Below are 19,680 nucleotides of genomic sequence, written 5' to 3' on the forward strand. Positions count from 1 at the left end.
TGGTGAAAGCGCGGCACAGTGTAGTAAAACACAGAGCAGATAATGAACCACTCTCAATCACTAACGCGAGAGAATGTCCAAACCAAGTGTCGTCACAATTGAAGAAACGTCTCTCTCTAGACACGTGCAAGACTAAAAACATCCCCTTTTCTGACATGTCCCTTAGAGATGCTGAATTACATCCAGTCTCTGTTTTGTTTACAGTGCTGTGCTTTTCCCAGGGGTATATAATATAAAAGCAGTAAACTTTGAGAAGGGGCTGTTCATCTGCTCTGTGCTTTTACCATCCCCAGTAAAGATTTTAAGGCTAGTCACTAAATGTTTGTGTTACTGCAACTACAACTTAACTTTAATCAGTGCAAACTATACCCAGCAACAGAAATGGACTACAATTTAATTTCGGGGTGGCTACATGCCCCTTTAACTGATTGCTAGCGGGAAACGTATGCGGTTCGCTCAGCTTCAATAATTATACCCTTTAAAACCAGCCTGGATTTTTGTCGGCGATCACCACGTCCACACGCCTGATTTACAAATCAGAACGTGTCCTTTAATGGTCAAATTCCCCTTTAATGTACATTAGCATTTTCTGTCGGCGGGCGGTAAATGATCCAGCCTCGCTGAGCCAGGAGGTTGTGTCTGCATTTCTGTCAGTTAATCAAGAGACTTTTTTTTTTTTTCCTTCTCTATTTTTTCTCGTTTGATTTGTGTGCCGCTGCTGGCATTACCCCAGTCACCGATAGCGATGTCCCGGCTGCTTCTCTGCCTGCTCTCTCTGCTGCTAAAGCCCGGGCCAGCCCGCGGATACTTCCCGGAGGAGCGCTGGAGTCCCGAGTCGCCGCTGCTCGCTCCCCGGACTATGCTCGCTCTCCTCTGCCGCAACTCGGCTCACTCGCTCCCTTACTTCCTAAGTAGCATCGAGAACCTCAATTTCCCGAAGGACCGCATCGCGCTCTGGTAAGATTCGTTTTACTACGTGAAGTAAAACAACGAACCAAAAAAAGCAAAACAATTCTGCTGGATTAAAAAAAAGTAAAGCAAAATAATTGCAATAATACTTTAAAAGCTAGACACAAACTTTACCATTTAATAATTTAAAAAAGACAAAAACTTTATCATTTAATAATTTAAAAACTGCACACCAACTTTGCCATTTAGTAATTTAAAAACCACACATAAACTTTGCATTTGTTTTTCTATGGTAGTAGTCGCCAAAACTGCAATTGCCACTAGCAACCGACAACATACAGATTTTTTCACAAGTTCCACCCGTCATGCAGTTTGATTTACTGTTTGGGACGCGTTTACTTTGTATTCGTGCTAGTATTATTTTCTGCGGTAGCCTGTTCCAGTAAGCGCTGGACTGAAGTGTATGACTGATACATGCTGCTGTGTAGCTGGCTATAAGGCCGATGAATAATAACGGGGCAAACCTGCTTTACGGTGAATGTATTATTTACATTATAAAGAAGTGCAGTAACCAACTGTTTGTAAATAAAAGTAGAAAATAACAAAATAGCTGGAGCAAAAATTAAAAGAATATTCGAACGGGTAACAAAGTAACAACAAAAAACTAAAAAATACGAATTCGCGCAGTTTACTGTAAGATTTTAGCCAAATGCAGAATACACTGTTGCCTTTTAGCAGAAGGAAACTCAGTAATATGATATGCAGCGCGGTATCTCATGGATATTAAGACTGGGGTTCTGTGCAGCTCTAAACAGAGACGCGTTTCATACCCGTCTAATGGTAGTTGCAATATTATTATTATTATTTATTTCTTAGCAGACGCCCTTATCCAGGGCGACTTACAATTGTTACAAGATATCACATTATTTTTACATACAGTTATTTTATTTTTTACATACAATTACCCATTTATACAGTTGGGTTTTTACTGGAGCAATCTAGGTAAAGTACCTTGCTCAAGGGTACAGCAGCAGTGTCCCCCCCACCTGGGATTGAACCCACGACCCTCCGGTCAGGAGTCCGGAGCCCTAACCACTACTCCACACTATAAATACAATTCCGCGCTCCGAAGAGAATTTTGTGTATTTTTAAGGATGCACTGACTTGATGGATTGGCATGGGTCTCACTGTCACGCCTCGGGTGCCGCGTTTCCATTAGCTGCAGGAAGTCACAATACCGGAGTCCTAATTAAAAGAGAGAAACCCGCCCGCGGGTCGCTGCTTTTAACAGAGCTCGGTGTTCAAACACAGGCGCTCCTGGAGCGACGGTGACGTATTCATACAAGTAATTCAGAGGGGCTGTGCGTTTTCCATCGAAGAATCCTACACGTTAATAAACACGGGGAGCTGTTTTTATTGTGTTTTTACTAGGTCTTAACACGTTGTTGTTTTGTACAGTAAAGTATATTATCATGCAGACTCTCTTTGCTGTGTTTTTTTGAGTATAGTGTACACACACACACACACGCTTAATTCGCTTTTGCGTTCATATTTCATGAATGACGCCGTGTGGCGAGTTCTGCTGTGTGTGTGTTTAAAGCAGGCCTGTGATAATGTCAGGTCGGACTGTATTATTTTCGCAGTCTCTGTTATTTGCAATGCTGGCCAGTTTTTGAATTGGTTTAACTGGAATCACTTACAGGAATAGTTCGCTATTTCACACAGCTGCGGCCGCACTGCAGACACATTCATTATACAGTGGAAAAAATGACATGTGTATATGACACAGTTAATATAAAACGTGGAAAGCAGTTTTTCGTACGTAAGCCGTGGCACGCTGACCAGTCGGTATTCATTTCTGCAGCATCGTTCAAGACTGGTTTCTTTCCACTCGCAGTGAGTCTCACAGCAGAGTTTGGTTTCAAGCCCGGTCGTGAATGGACCGTGTGTGTACCGGGAGCGCGAAAGAGCGCTTTCCTCTCGGCACTGGCAGCTTATACAAAGGCGCTAGTTATTTTCACACCAAGGAGCTTTTTAACTGCTTCAGACATTTGGCTGAAACGTTGGATATTATTTGATTAGTTTTCCACGTGGTTTACACTGATAAAGGAAGGCATTCGATGAAGCGTTTGTCTGCATGACTTTTGCAGTACATGAGAGTCCCCCCCTGGATTGCATCAACCACACATTTTTTCGGGGTACCCCTGGGATACCCACATTTAAGTGGGTGATGCAACAGCCCTTTAGTTTCTTATTTTAAGCTTTACTGCAGTGCGGGTCAGTTCTGCTGTTGCTGACAAGGACATTGTACAGTAATTGACTAAAAACAAACCCTGTTTAACCCTTAAAGGTACAGGAACGTTCTTATTTTTGCAAAGAGGTGCGCGAAACAGCTTTGATCTGGTCCTCCAAATGGTCCGATTCCTCCTCGTGATACTCGAGTCGCTTCTCCAATCTCTTTGAAGTGGAACCCGTTTGAACCGCAAGCGCTCGATTCCTTGTGTAGCTGAATGGGGTTAAGGCGAAGCAGGAACCCAGCGTTTTCAACATGACCTGATGAGGTAACAGTGATTTATATTCAGTAATAGCTGTTTGGAATTCATCTTTAAGAAGATAAGCTCTTATCTCTCTGCGGTATACTGTCTAGCCGGCTGGCGGACGTCACACACATGTTGCCGCGGTGCGCTTGCGCGTTGGTGGATAAACAAGACAGCTGCAGTATTTTCAACGTCTAACATTAGATATCCCGTGTGGTGTCATAGCAACGCGAACCTTTCCTCCCACATAAAAAAAAACAAGAAAAAATCTGGCAGGTTAAATTGTTTCACCGGCAGCCGGCAAGTCCACAGAAAACCTGGCCATCGCTGAAATGGATGCTTTCTTTGCACGATGTCACAGAAGTGTGCATCATTTGTCCAGAATCACATCGTAGCTCACCAGATAGTTCTTGAATGAAGAATACATGTGTTTTGTAGTTGCTATGGATACATGTCTAATTACGTTTTTGTGCGACATTTAAGGTCCATTTGATCTTGTTCTGCATCATGTAGAAGTAACCAATCAGAGACACTGGCATGTATCGTGAGGACCTATTGCGCCCGTGACCTGCGTATCGCGATAGGTATCCCAGCATGAGGTTAGCGTGTCATGGCAGCCTGCAAGCTATACAGCTTCTATGCAGAGGCACTTTGCACCTGTGTGGGATGCTGTAGCGTTTCAGTGGGGAGCTGTGTGGTGCACTGACTCCAGCAGGGAGCAGGGCTCACTAGACACCTGCTTCTCTAAAGCAGTGCGGCTCAGTGGCTCTCAATGGGAGCAGACAGTGAGCTGTGAGATGGTTGCAATGAGGAGCGCACTACACAGCACTACCATTTGTTTGGCTGATAGTTTGTTTTCACAGTGCTCTGTTATGCTCTGGTGCAAAACAATGAAAGGAATGCCCCAAGGCTTCATCTTTTGACAGTTTGCAGTTTGCACGCTTGATTAGGTTGGAGGTCTTCCGACATCACAGCTGTGGACAAAGGTTTTGCATCGCCTAGAATTTTAGGATTGAGACTAATAAAATGTATGAACATAATTTAGATCATTTTATTTAACATCATGTAATCTCAGGAAACTGCAAAATGATTTTGGAGAAGTCTACCGGAAGCCAGAATAGAAGTACAGTATTCCGTTCTGTAGGGGGACGCAAAACAGACGCTGGACACAGTGGAAGACAAACGCTCTCTGGATCCGCCCTGGACAGGTGCTGAAATAAAAGATTACAGGCAGCTCTTCTGGTCAGAGCCAGTCTGCATGCTGAACTGATGAACAGCGCTCTCTGTGTTTAGCTACAGATCTGTATCTCAGTTCAAAGGAATGCTATTGGAGCTTTATGAATGTGTTGCTCCCGACACAGACAGCGCTTCACTTCCTGTTCTATCTGGACCATTCTAGTGAGTTTTAACTGCAACAGAACATGCGATTTCATCAAACTGCACACAGTCTGTCTTAACCCTGTGCTGCCCAGTATCCAGTGTAGCTGACATTGACATTGTGTCCCACAAATAAAAATCATGCCAGCTTTCTTATTTTTGCAACGAGGAGCACGAAACAGGGTTTCAAATGTACTGGCGGGTTGGATCTGGTCATCCAAGTGGTCAGTCTCCTCCTGGTGATGCTCGAGTCGATCGCAAATGGATTTGAAGAAGAAACCGTTTTGAACGACAAGGGGCAAAAGAATTCAAAATATTGTGCAAATGACAGTTCAGCCCCATTGCATTCTTTGTGCTTGAGCGGCAGGCCGTGTCTCGTCTGCAGCAGCTTTCGCATCTCAGTGGGATGTTGTGCCGTTTCCTCAGGTTGCAGAGTGATCCATTTAGACTGCAAGCTTGCACACGTGGAGAGGCCTGAGGGGGGAGTCCAGGTAACTGGATTGCAAAGAGACAATCCCATTCCAGATATGAACAGAGCATCACTGTGCTTTCTGTGGCTTCTCTTTACATGCAGTCAGTCATTCACACACATATATATAATGTATGCATATTCTGAAGGCTCCTGGAATGTACGGCTTGTGATCTATACAGTTTTTTTTAACCTTTGCACCCTGAAGGAAGTCAGCTTTGTGCTTTCCTCTAGATTTGCTCAGATGATGGTGGTAACGTTGCTCTGACACAGTTTCTCCTAGTTTCACACAGATAAAGGCCTTGTCTGTTTGCCTTGGCTCTTCCTGGGAATGCTGTGAGTTTCTGTGTGAGACGGTCTGTGTGCCCTGGAGGCTGGCGTGGGGGTCGGTCGCGTGGCTCTCTGAGCTCCGCTCTGGCGCCTGGGTGCCAATGCGATGTGCTGTGGGCTGCAGTGTGTCGACAGCAGGGTGAGAGATCTGCAGAGAGAGAGGGAGGGAGGAGGGCTGACAGACAGCATCCCTGTGTGTATCCAGGGGATCTGCTTATCTTGTCAGTCTTCAGTTATTGAGAGTCTCAGTACTGGGTCTGTCAGCTGCTTTCATTTCGTGTCTGTTTTAAGAAGGGGAAGCTCAGAGCTGCTGTGTTGAGATGTGGAGATGTTTACTCTGCTCTGCACACTTCCTGTCAGCTAGAACAGTTCCTGTTTCTTTCACTCACACTGCCTTATTTTATTTATAGACAGAACATCTGGATACAAAGACGAGCTCCCCGTTGCAATCGCTCCCTCTTTAAAGCAATCCTGTGGCCTCCTCTCCAAGTTCAGCCAGTGTAACCACTAACCTGTCCCCCTGCAACACTCTGCCCCCTACTGGATGTAAGAAATACCACATGTGTTCAGTGAGGTGTTTCTTGTTGTAGTGGAGGGGGACAGCTTTATGGTTACACTCTGGTGTGCCAGCTGAACTCTGAGAGTAGACACCTCTCCCTGTTTTCCCTGGATCATCCCGGTTTTCAACATGCCTCCCCAGGAGAAAAGATCCTGCTTTTGAATCTTATGCTTCCACCACCATGTAGATAACTGCAGCAACGCCAGCACCATACGTTGAGCACAGGCTAGATAAAGATACCAAACCACTGAACAGACGCACCGCATGAATGGCTTGTCAGTACTGTAGTTGTAATGTGATCCATGTTTCTGTTGGCTGGGTGTAGGATTTGGACTGTCTCAGTGCGTTCGTGGTTTCAGTGTGCCGCTGCACTGCCAGGCAGTTCTGCTCCTGTTTTGATGACTTTGTCCACGTTGCTGGTTTAACTTGCAGAGTCGTGGGAACAGGAGCTGCGTGGCTTCACAAGATCCTGCTCTGTGAAACACAAGCTGCTGTGGCAGTAATGCAGGATGTGTGTGTGTGCGTCTCTCTCAGTGTGTGCGTCTCTCTCAGTGTGTGCGTCTCTCTGTGTGTGCGTCTCTCTGTGTGTGTCTCAGTGAGTGTGTGACGCTGCTGAAATTGGATATTCATGTAAATGATCAGCGGTTTTAATATTAAAAGCTTGTACTTTTTGGAGACAACGTTCCCTTCATGTTTTTAAACATCAAGCTGTAAACGTTTCAATGAGATGCTGAAGGGAGCCGGCACAATAAAGCAAGTGAATTCACGTTCGCTTCGACTGATCGTGACACTTTGTACGCCTTCTCTCCCTGTATTCTGACATTCCATCTCTCCAAGTTCAACCCATGTGTGCTCGGTAGACTGAGAGCTGGGGATTGTGGCGGCCTGTGGAAGACATCTCTGCCATGCATTATTCAATGCTGGCACAGCACGGGTGCATTCGCGCCTTCAAAGTAGCCGTGAAACAGAAGGCACGTTTTTATTTACGAGGAACAAGGCACTTTTTCCTTGATTTCTTTGTTGCACAAACCCGACTCTTGGCTGTTGTGCTGTGATTCGTCTCTCCAGTGCTTGGAGGGGGGAGGGGGGTGGTGGTGCTGCACAGCATGTCCAATCCTGGAGGGGTTCAGGATCCACGCTCAAGGGCTCAGTATGGGTGTAGTTCAGGAGGGGGGAGAGGGGTGCTGTCCAGTCCAGGAGGGGTTCAGGATCCGCTCTCAAGGGCTCAGTATGGGTGTAGTTCAGGAGGGGGGAGGGGTGCTGTCCAGTCCAGGAGGGGTTCAGGATCCGCTCTCAAGGGCTCAGTATGGGTGTAGTTCAGGAGGGGGGAGGGGTTCTGTCCAGTCCAGGAGGGGTTCAGGATCCGCTCTCAAGGGCTCAGTATGGGTGTAGTTCAGGATCCGCTCTCAAGGGCTCAGTATGGGTGTAGTTCAGGAGGGGGGAGGGGTTCTGTCCAGTCCAGGAGGGGTTCAGGATCCGCTCTCAAGGGCTCAGTATGGGTGTAGTTCAGGAGGGGGGAGGGGTTCTGTCCAGTCCAGGAGGGGTTCAGGATCCGCGCTCAAGGGCTCAGTATGGGTGTAGTTCAGGTTTCCTATTCTTGTATATGAAGTGCCGTATCACCGGATTGCATGTACAGCAGGCAGCTGGGAATGAGACTCTGACCTACATCTCAGACACAAGGGAACCCTCTGAAAGGCAGAGCCAGCGTGACCGTCGATTGTGTACGGAGTGGATCGGTTACAAGCCCGTTGCCAGTTCTCAAGGCGGTCCTGAATATTGAGAGTGGCCTCTTTACCAGCTCTGCTTCTGTGTGACTGGGTTCAAAGTGAAAGCTGGAGAAGGAGTTCCCCTGGGGAATGGGACTGTACGCTTTAGAGTGGCGGGCATCTGCAGAACCGCTTGCCTCGTTGGGATGGAACTTGGTGAGGACATTCTTTTATTGGGTGTATCACAGTCTCGGGGGGGGGGGGGGGGTCTGCCCGTCCCGCTGTCTTTCTGGGTGCGAGTGTTGCTTGCCCAGTTGTGATGAAACTCAATTAGATCTGTTAGATTCAGTTACGATGAAAGCTGATCTGGATGTACTTTAGCTCAAGCTACTGAGAATCAGAATCTGGGGGTATATGAAGGCATCGGTCTGCAAGGCAAGCCTCATAAGGGTTTTGACAGCAGTTGTGTATCCGTTTTGGATTGATTTACGACTCCCATCATTTTAAACACAAACCGCAAGCCCTTCTTGAGACCTTCTCAAGATGGCTGCCACAAGCAGCGCTCCAATAACACGGTTCACGAATCACAAGACCTTCTCAACATGGATTCCTGCAAACCATGCCAACGCCAGTACCCCGGACGTCAATGGAAAGGAATCCCTGAATTGAAGATGCTTTTCCCCATATAGATGTGATTAAATGTCTTTATTACTTTTAGGAGTGCTGTGGTAGGGATCTCAGTGTAATAACCAGTGCTGTGTGTTTCCCCCTCCCACCACAGGGTGGCGACGGATCACAATGCTGACAACACGACGGCGGTGCTGCGAGAGTGGCTGATCGGTGTGCAGAGCCTCTATCACTACGTGGAGTGGAGACCGCAGGAGGAGCCCAGGTGACAGAGGGGCCCGGCCCAGAAGGGAGCTCTGATACAGGGGAGGGCTGCTGTGTGTGTGTGTGTGTGGGCAGAGTGTAACTCTGTGTGATTCCTCTGTGTGTGTGTGTGGGCAGAGTGTAACTCTGTGTGATTCCTCTGTGTGTGTGTGTGGGCAGAGTGTAACTCTGTGTGATTCCTCTGTGTGTGTGTGTGGGCAGAGTGTAACTCTGTGTGATTCCTCTGTGTGTGTGTGTGGGCAGAGTGTAACTCTGTGTGTGTGTGGGCAGAGTGTAACTCTGTGTGATTCCTCTGTGTGTGTGTGTGTGTGCAGTGTGCAGCTCTGTGTGTGTGTGTGTGTGTGGGCAGAGTGTAACTCTGTGTGTGTGTGTGGGCAGAGTGTAACTCTGTGTGTGTGTGTGTGTGTGTGTGGGCAGAGTGTAACTCTGTGTGTGTGTGGGCAGTGTGCAGCTCTGTGTGTGTGTGTGTGTGTGTGGGCAGTGTGCAGCTCTGTGTGTGTGTGTGTGTGTGTGTGGGCAGTGTGCAGCTCTGTGTGTGTGGGCAGTGTGCAGCGCTGTGTGTGTGTGTGTGTGTGTGTGTGTGTGTGTGGGCAGTGTGCAGCTCTGTGTGTGTGTGTATGCAGTGTGCAGCTCTGTGTCTGTGTGTGTGTGTGTGTGTGTGTGTGTGGGCAGTGTGCAGCTCTGTGTGTGTGTGCAGTGTGCAGCTCTGTGTGTGTGTGTGTGCAGTGTGCAGCTGTGTGTGTGTGTGTGTGCAGTGTGCAGCTCTGTGTGTGTGCAGCTCTGTGTGTGTGTGTGTGTGTGTGTGTGCAGTGTGCAGCTCTGTGTGTGTGTGTGTGTGCAGTGTGCAGCTCTGTGTGTGTGTGTGTGGGCAGTGTGCAGCTCTCTGTGTGTGTGTGTGCAGTGTACAGCTCTGTGTGTGTGTGTGTGTGTGTGTGTGTGTGTGTGTGCAGTGTGCAGCTCTGTGTGTGTGTGTGTGTGTGTGTGTGTGTGTGGGCAGTGTGCAGCTCTCTGTGTGTGTGTGTGTGTGTGTGTGTGTGTGTGTGTGTGTGTGTGTGTGCAGTGTACAGCTCTGTGTGATTCCTGTTTCAGAGGGTTTGAGGATGAGATGGGTCCCAAGCACTGGACGAACCTTCGCTACGCACACGTGATGAAACTGCGCCAGGCCGCGCTCACAGCCGCCCGGGAGATGTGGGCCGACTACATCCTGGTGAGTCACCGCACGGTGTGTGTGTGTGTGTGTGTGTGTGTGTGTGTGTGTGTGTGTGTGTGTGTGTGTGTGTGTGTGTGTGTGTGTTTCAGTGTGTTGGCTATGCTGACCCCTCTCCCTGTGTGTGTGTGTGTGTGTGTGTGTGTTTCAGTGTGTTGGCTATGCTGACCCCTCTCCCTGTGTGTGTGTGTGTGTGTGTGTGTGTGTTTCAGTGTGTTGGCTATGCTGACCCCTCTCTCTGTGTGTGTGTGTGTGTGTTTCAGTTTCTGGACTGTGACAATCTGCTCACTAACCGGGACACTCTGTGGAAGCTCATCGCTGAGAACAGGACGGTGGTGGCTCCCATGCTGGAGTCCCGCGCAGCGTACTCCAACTTCTGGTGCGGCATGACAGCGCAGGTATGCTGGGGAGAGGGGGGGCTTGAACAGGGCCTCGTTCAGGATGTGATGCCGTGGCGTGAAGGGCGCTATATAAAGATCCCTTTCTGTTGTATTGTACAATATTCAAACTCCTCTCAGGGCTCTATTGTATTGTATTGTGTTGTGTTGTATTTCCACCCCTCTCAGGGGTACTACAGGCGCACTCCAGCCTACATGCCCATTCGAAAGAGGGAGCGGAGGGGCTGCTTCGCTGTTCCCATGGTGCACTCCACCTTCCTCATCGACCTGCGCAAGGAGGCGTCCCAGGAGCTGGCATTCCACCCCCCCCACCCCGACTACACCTGGGCCTTCGATGACATCATCGTCTTCGCATTCTCTGCACGCATGGCCGGTGAGCAGCATGGCGGAGTCCTGGGTATCAGAACCAGCTTGCTGTGAAGTGTGACCCCAGTCCTGGGTATCAGAACCAGCTTGCTGTGAAGTGTGACCCCAGTCCTGGGTATCAGAACCAGCTTGCTGTGAAGTGTGACCCCAGTCCTGGGTATCAGAACCAGCTTGCTGTGAAGCGTGACCCCAGTCCTGGCTATCAGAACCAGCTTGCTGTGAAGTGTGATCCCAGTCCTTGGTATCCGAACCAGCTTGCTGTGAAGTGTGATCCCTGTCCTGGGTATCAGAACCAGCTTGCTGTGAAGTGTGATCCCTGTCCTGGGTATCAGAACCAGCTTGCTGTGAAGCGTGACCCCAGTCCTGGGTATCAGAACCAGCTTGCTGTGAAGTGTGACCCCAGTCCTGGGTATCAGAACCAGCTTGCTGTGAAGTGTGACCCCAGTCCTGGGTATCAGAAGTGTGACTCACATGATCAGATGCCAGCAGTTACCTTGCTAAGTCTGTTCTTAACTAGCAGTGCAGTCCTTGTAATGTTACCACCCTGGAGTAAGTCCCCGAGCAGGGAGTACTCAGGCTGTTCTGTGTCTTCCAGATGTCCAGATGTTCATCTGCAACAGGGAGCCCTACGGCTTCTTTCCAGTGCCCCTGCGCGTTCACAGCAGCCTGCTGGACGAGAGTGACAGCTTCATGCACACGCTGCTGGAGGTGACCGGTGAGACTGGACTGCCTCTGTTTTTTAACCTGGCCTTAACATCGGATCTGTGGGAGGGAGACGGCACCACTGAGCTGAGATCTGTGTCTGGCAGTGCGTGTGTAGGAGCAGTGTGACGTGTGTGCAATCCATGAACAACTCCAAATCTCAAGCACAGAATGGATGTTAAAGCCAGGTTGCCTCGCCAGGTTTCACAGGACAGGGCTGTAGAAAAGCAATATTTGAAGGACATGTTGTTCACTATCAATTGACTTTTTGAAATTGAAATGTCTTTTTTCATGGCAGAGGAGGGGGGATAAGAATGTGGAAATTTGACAAGTTCATTTCTACAAATATCTCCCCGTCCCATTAGAGAGAGGATCCTGCCCTTTGCAGCTCACTCACCTGTTGAAATAAGCGCGAGGACGCATCTCTGCTGTTGATTTTAACTGAAGTAGCGGCCGTTGTTTCTCTCTGAGCCCATAAACCCTAATCCAAACAGAGACTGTTTAACCCTGAATTTATATTGCAGAAAAAGGATTGTACAACCCCAAGAAGCCTGTTCATGGTACGTGTTGAACTCTCCAATGTCAGCCATTGCTAGAACAGCACAGTGTTGTGGTATATCAGAAAGAGATTACAACAGAAGAGGACAGAACACCAGCAACCTCCACATATCATACCCCCATGAGGAGTGTGTCCTTATCAGTACCTTCCCACCAGCATGCCTTGACATTGAATTGGAGGGAATACACAGACGAAGAAAATTAGAGGAATATTGAAAAAGAGAGACTTTTTATTTTTTTCCTAATGCCCGGCTGGTTTCTCCCTCTCTCCGCAGTGCGCCACACGCCTGTGGAGCCGTCCCGCATCCTCTCCGTGCCCCCCAAACACCCCGACAAGATGGGCTTCGATGAGGTAAGAGGGGCCTGAGAGAGGCACTAGAACGCCCGTCTGCTTGACTTCTCAAAATGAGACGCCGATTCCATAGTAATGGAATGTTAAAGACAAAAATCTGTCCGTTTTATACAGAAAAAGTTTTCCAGCAGTACACCTATCTGCAAATCATTTGTAAACGTGCGGTGGTCATTTATATTGTCCTTATTCCTCAACGCGGACACGGACAGGGTTGTCCCCTCGTTGTGCGTGGGAGCTCAGTGCTGCTGAAGGTTTTCTGAGGGAGGGAGCGTGTGTGGTTCTTTCCCCAGGTCTTCCTGATTAATCTGAAGAGGCGTAAAGACCGCAGAGAGAGGATGCTGCACACTCTGCATGAGCAGGAGATCTCCTGCAAGATCATCGCTGCCGTGGACGGGAAGTGAGTCTGTGTTCATTTCATCCGTGAAACGCTGTGCTGTGCCGGGTCGTCAGTCTTCACTGCGGACTCCACAGGGAGCGTTAGCTCTGGTGCTTCCACAGGCTAGGCTGGCAGAACCAGGCTGCTTCTCCTCACTGCGCTGCACCCAAATCAACTTTGAGAATGTAGCCCACTGTATCCTTGTTTAGGTTTTTTTTGTTTGCATTTCAAGTTCTAAATCTTGTATTTTCTGCAGTAATTGTATAGTGATTGTGTGTCTCCTCGCTCGCTCTCTCTTCCAGAGCTCTCAATGTCAGTGAGATTGAAGCCATGGGTATTGCCATGCTGCCAGGTTACCAAGACCCTTACCACGGGCGCCCACTCACAAAGGGGGAGCTCGGCTGCTTCCTGTCCCACTACAACATCTGGAAGGAGGTGAGGTGCTCAGGCGAGGCCCAGGAGTAGGAGGGCCTTTTAAAAGCCTTTGTTTACTAAGCTTAGTGAAACGATGTGTAAACACCCCAAAATACAACATTCACCTCCCGCACTAACCCTGAGCTCTGTGCTTGTAGATTGTGGAGCGCGGTCTGTCCCATGCTAACCCTGAGCTCTGTGCTTGTAGATTGTGGAGCGAGGTCTGTCCCATGCTAACCCTGAGCTCTGTGCTTGTAGATTGTGGAGCGCGGTCTGTCCCGCGCTAACCCTGAGCTCTGTGCTTGTAGATTGTGGAGCGCGGTCTGTCCCGCGCTAACCCTGAGCTCTGTGCTTGTAGATTGTGGAGCGAGGTCTGTCCCATGCTAACCCTGAGCTCTGTATGCTTGTAGATTGTGGAGCGAGGTCTGTCCCATGCTAACCCTGAGCTCTGTGCTTGTAGATTGTGGAGCGCGGTCTGTCCCGTGCTAACCCTGAGCTCTGTGCTTGTAGATTGTGGAGCGCGGTCTGTCCCGCGCTAACCCTGAGCTCTGTGCTTGTAGATTGTGGAGCGCGGTCTGTCCCGCGCTAACCCTGAGCTCTGTATGCTTGTAGATTGTGGAGCGAGGTCTGTCCCATGCTAACCCTGAGCTCTGTGCTTGTAGATTGTGGAGCGCGGTCTGTCCCGTGCTAACCCTGAGCTCTGTGCTTGTAGATTGTGGAGCGCGGTCTGTCCCGCGCTAACCCTGAGCTCTGTGCTTGTAGATTGTGGAGCGCGGTCTGTCCCGCGCTAACCCTGAGCTCTGTGCTTGTAGATTGTGGAGCGCGGTCTGTCCCGCTCTAACCCTGAGCTCTGTGCTTGTAGATTGTGGAGCGCGGTCTGTCCCGCTCTAACCCTGAGCTCTGTGCTTGTAGATTGTGGAGCGCGGTCTGTCCCGCGCTAACCCTGAGCTCTGTGCTTGTAGATTGTGGAGCGCGGTCTGTCCCGCGCTAACCCTGAGCTCTGTGCTTGTAGATTGTGGAGCGCGGTCTGTCCCGCGCTAACCCTGAGCTCTGTGCTTGTAGATTGTGGAGCGCGGTCTGTCCCGCGCTAACCCTGAGCTCTGTGCTTGTAGATTGTGGAGCGCGGTCTGTCCCGCGCTAACCCTGAGCTCTGTGCTTGTAGATTGTGGAGCGCGGTCTGTCCCGCGCTAACCCTGAGCTCTGTGCTTGTAGATTGTGGAGCGCGGTCTGTCCCGTGCTAACCCTGAGCTCTGTGCTTGTAGATTGTGGAGCGCGGTCTGTCCCGTGCTAACCCTGAGCTCTGTGCTTGTAGATTGTGGAGCGCGGTCTGTCCTGCTCTAACCCTGAGCTCTGTGTTCTTGTAGATTGTGGAGTGCGGTCTGTCCTGCTCTAACCCTGAGCTCTGTGCTTGTAGATTGTGGAGCGCGGTCTGTCCCATGCTAACCCTGAGCTCTGTATGCTTGTAGATTGTGGAGCGCGGTCTGGAGACATCGTTGGTTTTTGAAGATGATCTCCGGTTCGAGGTGTTCTTCAAGAGGAGGCTGCAGAACCTCATGCATGAGATCCAGACCCAGGGGCTGGACTGGGACCTCATGTGAGTGACACCATCGCCACGGAAACATGGGAACTCTCGCTTCAGTTTAACTCACACACGGGCACTTAGGAAAAGATTTTACTAAACTGGAAAATGTATATTAGAACATCCTGATGGAGCTGAAATTGGTGGTACAGAGAAGCCTGCTTCAGGTCTTGCGTGAGATGTCATTGGGTGTATTGAGGATGTTTGGAAGCCCCATACACTTGTGTCACATTGGCTGTGCTTTTTTGTACACTCAGTCGACGCAGGTCCACGTCTTATGTTCCCGACAGCTCTGGTGTTGTATTTACAGCTCCAGCATTGAGTGCAAGTCACTTATCATACAGGTGGTAACAGTTTTGAGGTCACACTGTTAATCATTAGACTTCACACATACACTGACTTCCATTATAGACATCAGTGCAGACTCTGTATTGAAAGAACTACTTATCCAGGACTGATGAAACATGGCAAGGACCATTCAGAGCCATCATTTGAGCCTCTAATTGGACAAATGGCTGTATTTGTTCATGCAGCTGTGGAGGGGATGTGCACATTTCTAACATGACCTGTTCTTACAGTTTGAAATAGTTTGGACAACACAAAGAACCCCACCCCAGGTCCCAGTGTATTGACGGCCCCTCTCTCCCCCCCTCCAGTTACATCGGTCGCAAGCGGATGCAGGTGGAACACCCGGAGAGGGCGGTGCCCAATGTGCACAATCTGGTGGAGGCGGACTACTCCTATTGGACGCTGGGCTACGCCATCTCTCTGCAGGGGGCGCGCAAGCTGCTCGACGCTCAGCCACTCTCCAAGATGCTGCCCGTCGATGAGTTCCTGCCAGTCATGTACAACAAGCACCCAGTGTAGGTACCAGGGAGCCAGGGAGACTGGACTGATACTAACCCCAGTGTAGGTACCAGGGAGCCAGGGAGACTGGACTGATACTAACCCCAGTGTAGGTACCAGGGAGCCAGGGAGACTGGACTGATACTAACCCCAGTGTAGGTACCAGGGAGCCAGGGGGACTGGACTGATACTAACCCCAGTGTAGGTACCAGGGAGCCAGGGGGACTGGACTGATACTAACCCCAGTGTAGGTATCAGGGAGACTGGACTGGATTAATCCGGCAGGGTGCCTGAACACAGCCAGTCACTGATCTCTCACCCCTTCCTCTCCTCTGTGCTGCAGGGAGGACTACATGAAGCACTTTGAGCCGAGGGATCTGCTGGCGTTCTCCGCGGAGCCCCTGCTGGTGTTCCCCACTCACTACACGGGCGACGCCGGCTACATCAGCGACACAGAGACCTCCACCATCTGGGACAACGAGGGGCAGCGGACCGACTGGGACCGCCGGAGATCTCAGAAGACACACGAGCAGGCGGAGCTAAGCAGCGAGGCCCAGAACTCGGACGTGCTTCAGTCTCCGCTGGACAGCACGGCCCGGGACGAGCTCTGACCAGCGCCCAGGCCAGGCTGACCGGACAGCTCCACACAGACCAGGCTGCCATCACTCTCACCAGAGCTGGATGTTTTAATAATCGGGAACATCAACATTGTTTTAGTTTTTTTTAATTTTTTTTTTTACATTTTCAGTCCTGTAAATTTTAAATCATCTGTATTTTCCTGCTATTTAATTTCTTACCCCTTTCATGCCTCATTGGTTACCATTCTTTCTTGTTTCTGGTTAGATCAGAATTGACCAGGCACACTAATTTATTTGTAAGGGGCTGCTTCTGAAAAGACTCCTAAAAGAGTGCGGTGGCTTAAAAACACTAGTGGTGTGCAGCTGTCACCTTTGTCCCCTCTCTGTGTGATTTTTTTGTATAGTTCATTTATTAACTCCACAGTTACACACTCCCTAGTCATTTTTAAAACCTCCTCACTCTCAGCTTTAAGAAGCAGGGCTTGTGGTTTCTAAGCCTGGCTGTTCACAATCTAAACAGCTATAGAGGAAGATACAGAACATACAACAGTATATTAAACAGGGGAGGAATTCAATATTGGGAGACCTTTGTCTCGGATGTCCTCAACTTCTTTCTAATAGACTCTCTCACCCGTATTCCGCGAGTCTGAATTCACCGTGACAGAACAATGCTGAGGGTGTGGACTGGGTCACTGAACCGCGCTGTCGTTGCAGGATAATCGCAATCCTTTATATTGTGACTCTGCAGAGTTACGAGACCATCAGCTGCAGGACGAGCCCCTTCTTCAACACAGGAGCCGACTTCACCCGTCTGCAGACCTACGAGAGGATGTGTGGAACGAAGATGTGATTAAAACAATCATTTCAATATCAAAAGATGTTGTTTAAATGTGGACACACAGTAAGAAAAATAACCTTAAAATCGATCTGAGGGCTTTTTAAAGTGGAAGTGCCTGTGGCCACATTCTTTTAATTACTACCTTTTTTATTTTTCTATTTTGTTTTGTGAATTCAGTGTTAATGACAGCTTACATGCTACAGTGTGGTACCCCCCTCACTGTTCTGCAAGCGACAGAGAGAGAGAGAGAAAGAGTGCCTCTCCATCCTGACCTGAACACCCCCCGCCTCCCTGCCTGCCTGCCTGCCATTGTCCGGGGCCTCTCTCAAGCACAGACTGACAGTCGTGCTGAATTGTGTGGAGCATGTCTGTTCTGTGGTGTGGATTATGATCATGTCCACGCTCTGCTGTCCTGTTTATGTATAAAACGGGCCAGGACTACACTGCGATCCTGCGGTATAAAGGGATGCCTTATAAAGGGGGGGCACTTTCAACAGTTAGAAACTTCTGTTTGTGGAGAGCTACAGCTGTGCCCAAAAGTTTTGCATTACCATTTTTTTGTAGTTTCTTTTTTAAACCAGCAAAAAGTGAAAAATGTCTTGTCACCCTGTTTTTTCTGTTTGTTTGCGGTTGCGGTTTTGGTGACCTCTAATGGTGAACTATGGTACTGTAGGCCAATGTGATTGGAGGATTATTTGTTTTGTGCTGCAGAATAACTGTAGAAGCCTGTAGAAAAACAATATCTTCCAACCATTGTCATAGTGTGATATCTCTTCATGTGCGTGAATCGACTTGATCAGCTCCCAGGAGGCTGTGCTGGTCTGACTCGCCTGTGTGTCTGTCTGGATTGAGGACAGTGTGCTGGAGCTGATCCTGCTGGTTCCTCTGTCCCACAAGGAGTTAGCCTCTTAAAAAAAACAAACCTGTCCTGTTTAATACAACTAGAAGAAGTATAACTAACCCGATGAGGTCTGTGTAGGTTGTTAAGTCTGTTTTGAACTTCTTAACTGACACTAGAGAGATTACAGATCGAACCTGGAATTAGTCTTTGGTCTCGAGCTCTTCAATGTATTTACATGATCGACGCAGGAAGATTTGTTAAAGGGGAGGTGACTTTGGCCACCCAGTCGTCATTTTTTTTGCCCAGTCCTGAGCTGCTGATTTAACAGCTTGTTGTAAATACATTACACAAGTAGGAAGCCTGTTAATACTGAGATGCTTGGTGTATAGCGCCACCTTGTGTACAAAATGCAAGATGCATGACATTTTTAATTTAATGTGCCTTTATACCGAAGAATAAAATGTTTGAGAAATGAGCTGGTTGTAATTTGTGTTTATTTTTGATACCGGTATTCAAAGACCACTCAAGTTATCCATCAGTTAAAACAATTGCACAAATAGCCTAGTGCATAGATGGGAGGGTGCATTACAACTCTGGCCAAACGTTTTTGCATCGCCCTGTAGAACGAACAAATTCTGCTTCAAGAAGTTAAATGAAACCTGCTGAATAATGTTACATTAACATATAGAATTACACACCGCTTTGTAGTTTTCCATGTACTTAACGGGAAAACTGACAAAAATGGAAAAATACTGTACTACTGTTACTACTACATGATGTTAACTAAAAGATCTAAATTATTATCCATATGCTGCACCCTCTCGGGGTGGATGGTGAGGCTGTCGGGGTGCTGCACCCTCTCGGGGTGGATGGTGAGGCTGTCGGGGTGCTGCACCCTCTCTGGGTGGACGGTGAGGCTGTCGCGGTGCTGCACCCTCTCGGGGTGGACGGTGAGGCTGTCGGGGTGCTGCACCCTCTCGGGGTGGACGGTGAGGCTGTCGGGGTGCTGTACCCTCTCAGGGTGGACGGTGAGGCTGTCGGGGTGCTGTACCCTCTCGGGGTGGACGGTGAGGCTGTCGGGGTGCTGCACCCTCTCGGGGTGGATGGTGAGGCTGTCGGGGTGCTGTACCCTCTCGGGATGGATGGTGAGGCTGTCGGGGTGCTGCACCCTCTCTGGGTGGACGGTGAGGCTGTCGCGGTGCTGTACCCTCTCGGGGTGGACGGTGAGGCTGTCGGGGTGCTGCACCCTCTCGGGGTGGATGGTGAGGCTGTCGGGGTGCTGCACCCTCTCGGGGTGGACGGTGAGGCTGTCGGGGTGCTATACCCACTCGGGGTGGATGGTGAAGCTGTCGGGGTGCTGTACCCTCTCGGGGTGGATGGTGAAGCTGTCGGGGTGCTATACCCACTCTGGGTGGATGGTGAAGCTGGCAGCCTGGCTCCGGTGCAGCACAGTGAACATGGAGCCCTGGTTCCCTGGGTCCCCGCAGTGCCGCTCAGGCAGGCTGTGCCAGGTCTGGTAAAGGTGGCGCTGGGCTCGGGTGTTGGGGGTCAGCAGACGCAGGCGGGAGAACCGGGGGGCCGCACTCTTCAGGGGGTCCGGGGGCAGCCGCTGGACAGAGCCGGGGGATCTGAGAGGGGATGGAGAGAAACAAACACTTCACTTCCGAACCTGCATGGCAGTGGAGCTCCGTCTTCAAACAGAATATTTTACCAATGCAAGCTGTCAAGATCTTTGCATTCTGAATTGACTGTTGGTTAAAACACAGTCCTGAGGAAGGACGCAGAAAACAGACAACATATATAATAATAGTTATGAAAGCACAAAGTCTAAATAACATCAAAATATC

At 49.5% G+C, this 19,680-nt stretch overlaps 1 protein-coding gene across 2 annotated transcripts; it reads left to right on the forward strand.

Moving 5' to 3' along the window:
• The first annotated feature begins 580 nt into the window (after positions 1–580).
• Positions 581–18,308, forward strand: LOC117409778 (procollagen galactosyltransferase 1-like). Of its 2 annotated transcripts, XM_059008126.1 has the most exons (13): positions 581–957; positions 8,669–8,779; positions 9,868–9,985; positions 10,249–10,383; positions 10,552–10,756; positions 11,345–11,464; positions 11,976–12,011; positions 12,285–12,361; positions 12,652–12,758; positions 13,040–13,172; positions 14,618–14,745; positions 15,387–15,593; positions 15,920–18,308. In XM_059008126.1, the coding sequence occupies exons 1-13, from the start codon at positions 746–748 to the stop codon at positions 16,185–16,187; spliced, it is 1,857 nt and encodes a 618-aa protein (XP_058864109.1). In that variant the 5' UTR covers positions 581–745; the 3' UTR covers positions 16,188–18,308. The 2 variants fall into 2 exon arrangements, with proteins under 2 accessions (XP_058864109.1, XP_058864110.1); XM_059008127.1 differs by lacking the exon at positions 11,976–12,011.
• The last annotated feature ends 1,372 nt before the right edge of the window (positions 18,309–19,680 follow it).

Source organism: Acipenser ruthenus, chromosome 36 (assembly GCF_902713425.1).
Source record: "Acipenser ruthenus chromosome 36, fAciRut3.2 maternal haplotype, whole genome shotgun sequence".
Classification (NCBI taxonomy): Eukaryota; Metazoa; Chordata; class Actinopteri; order Acipenseriformes; family Acipenseridae; genus Acipenser; species Acipenser ruthenus.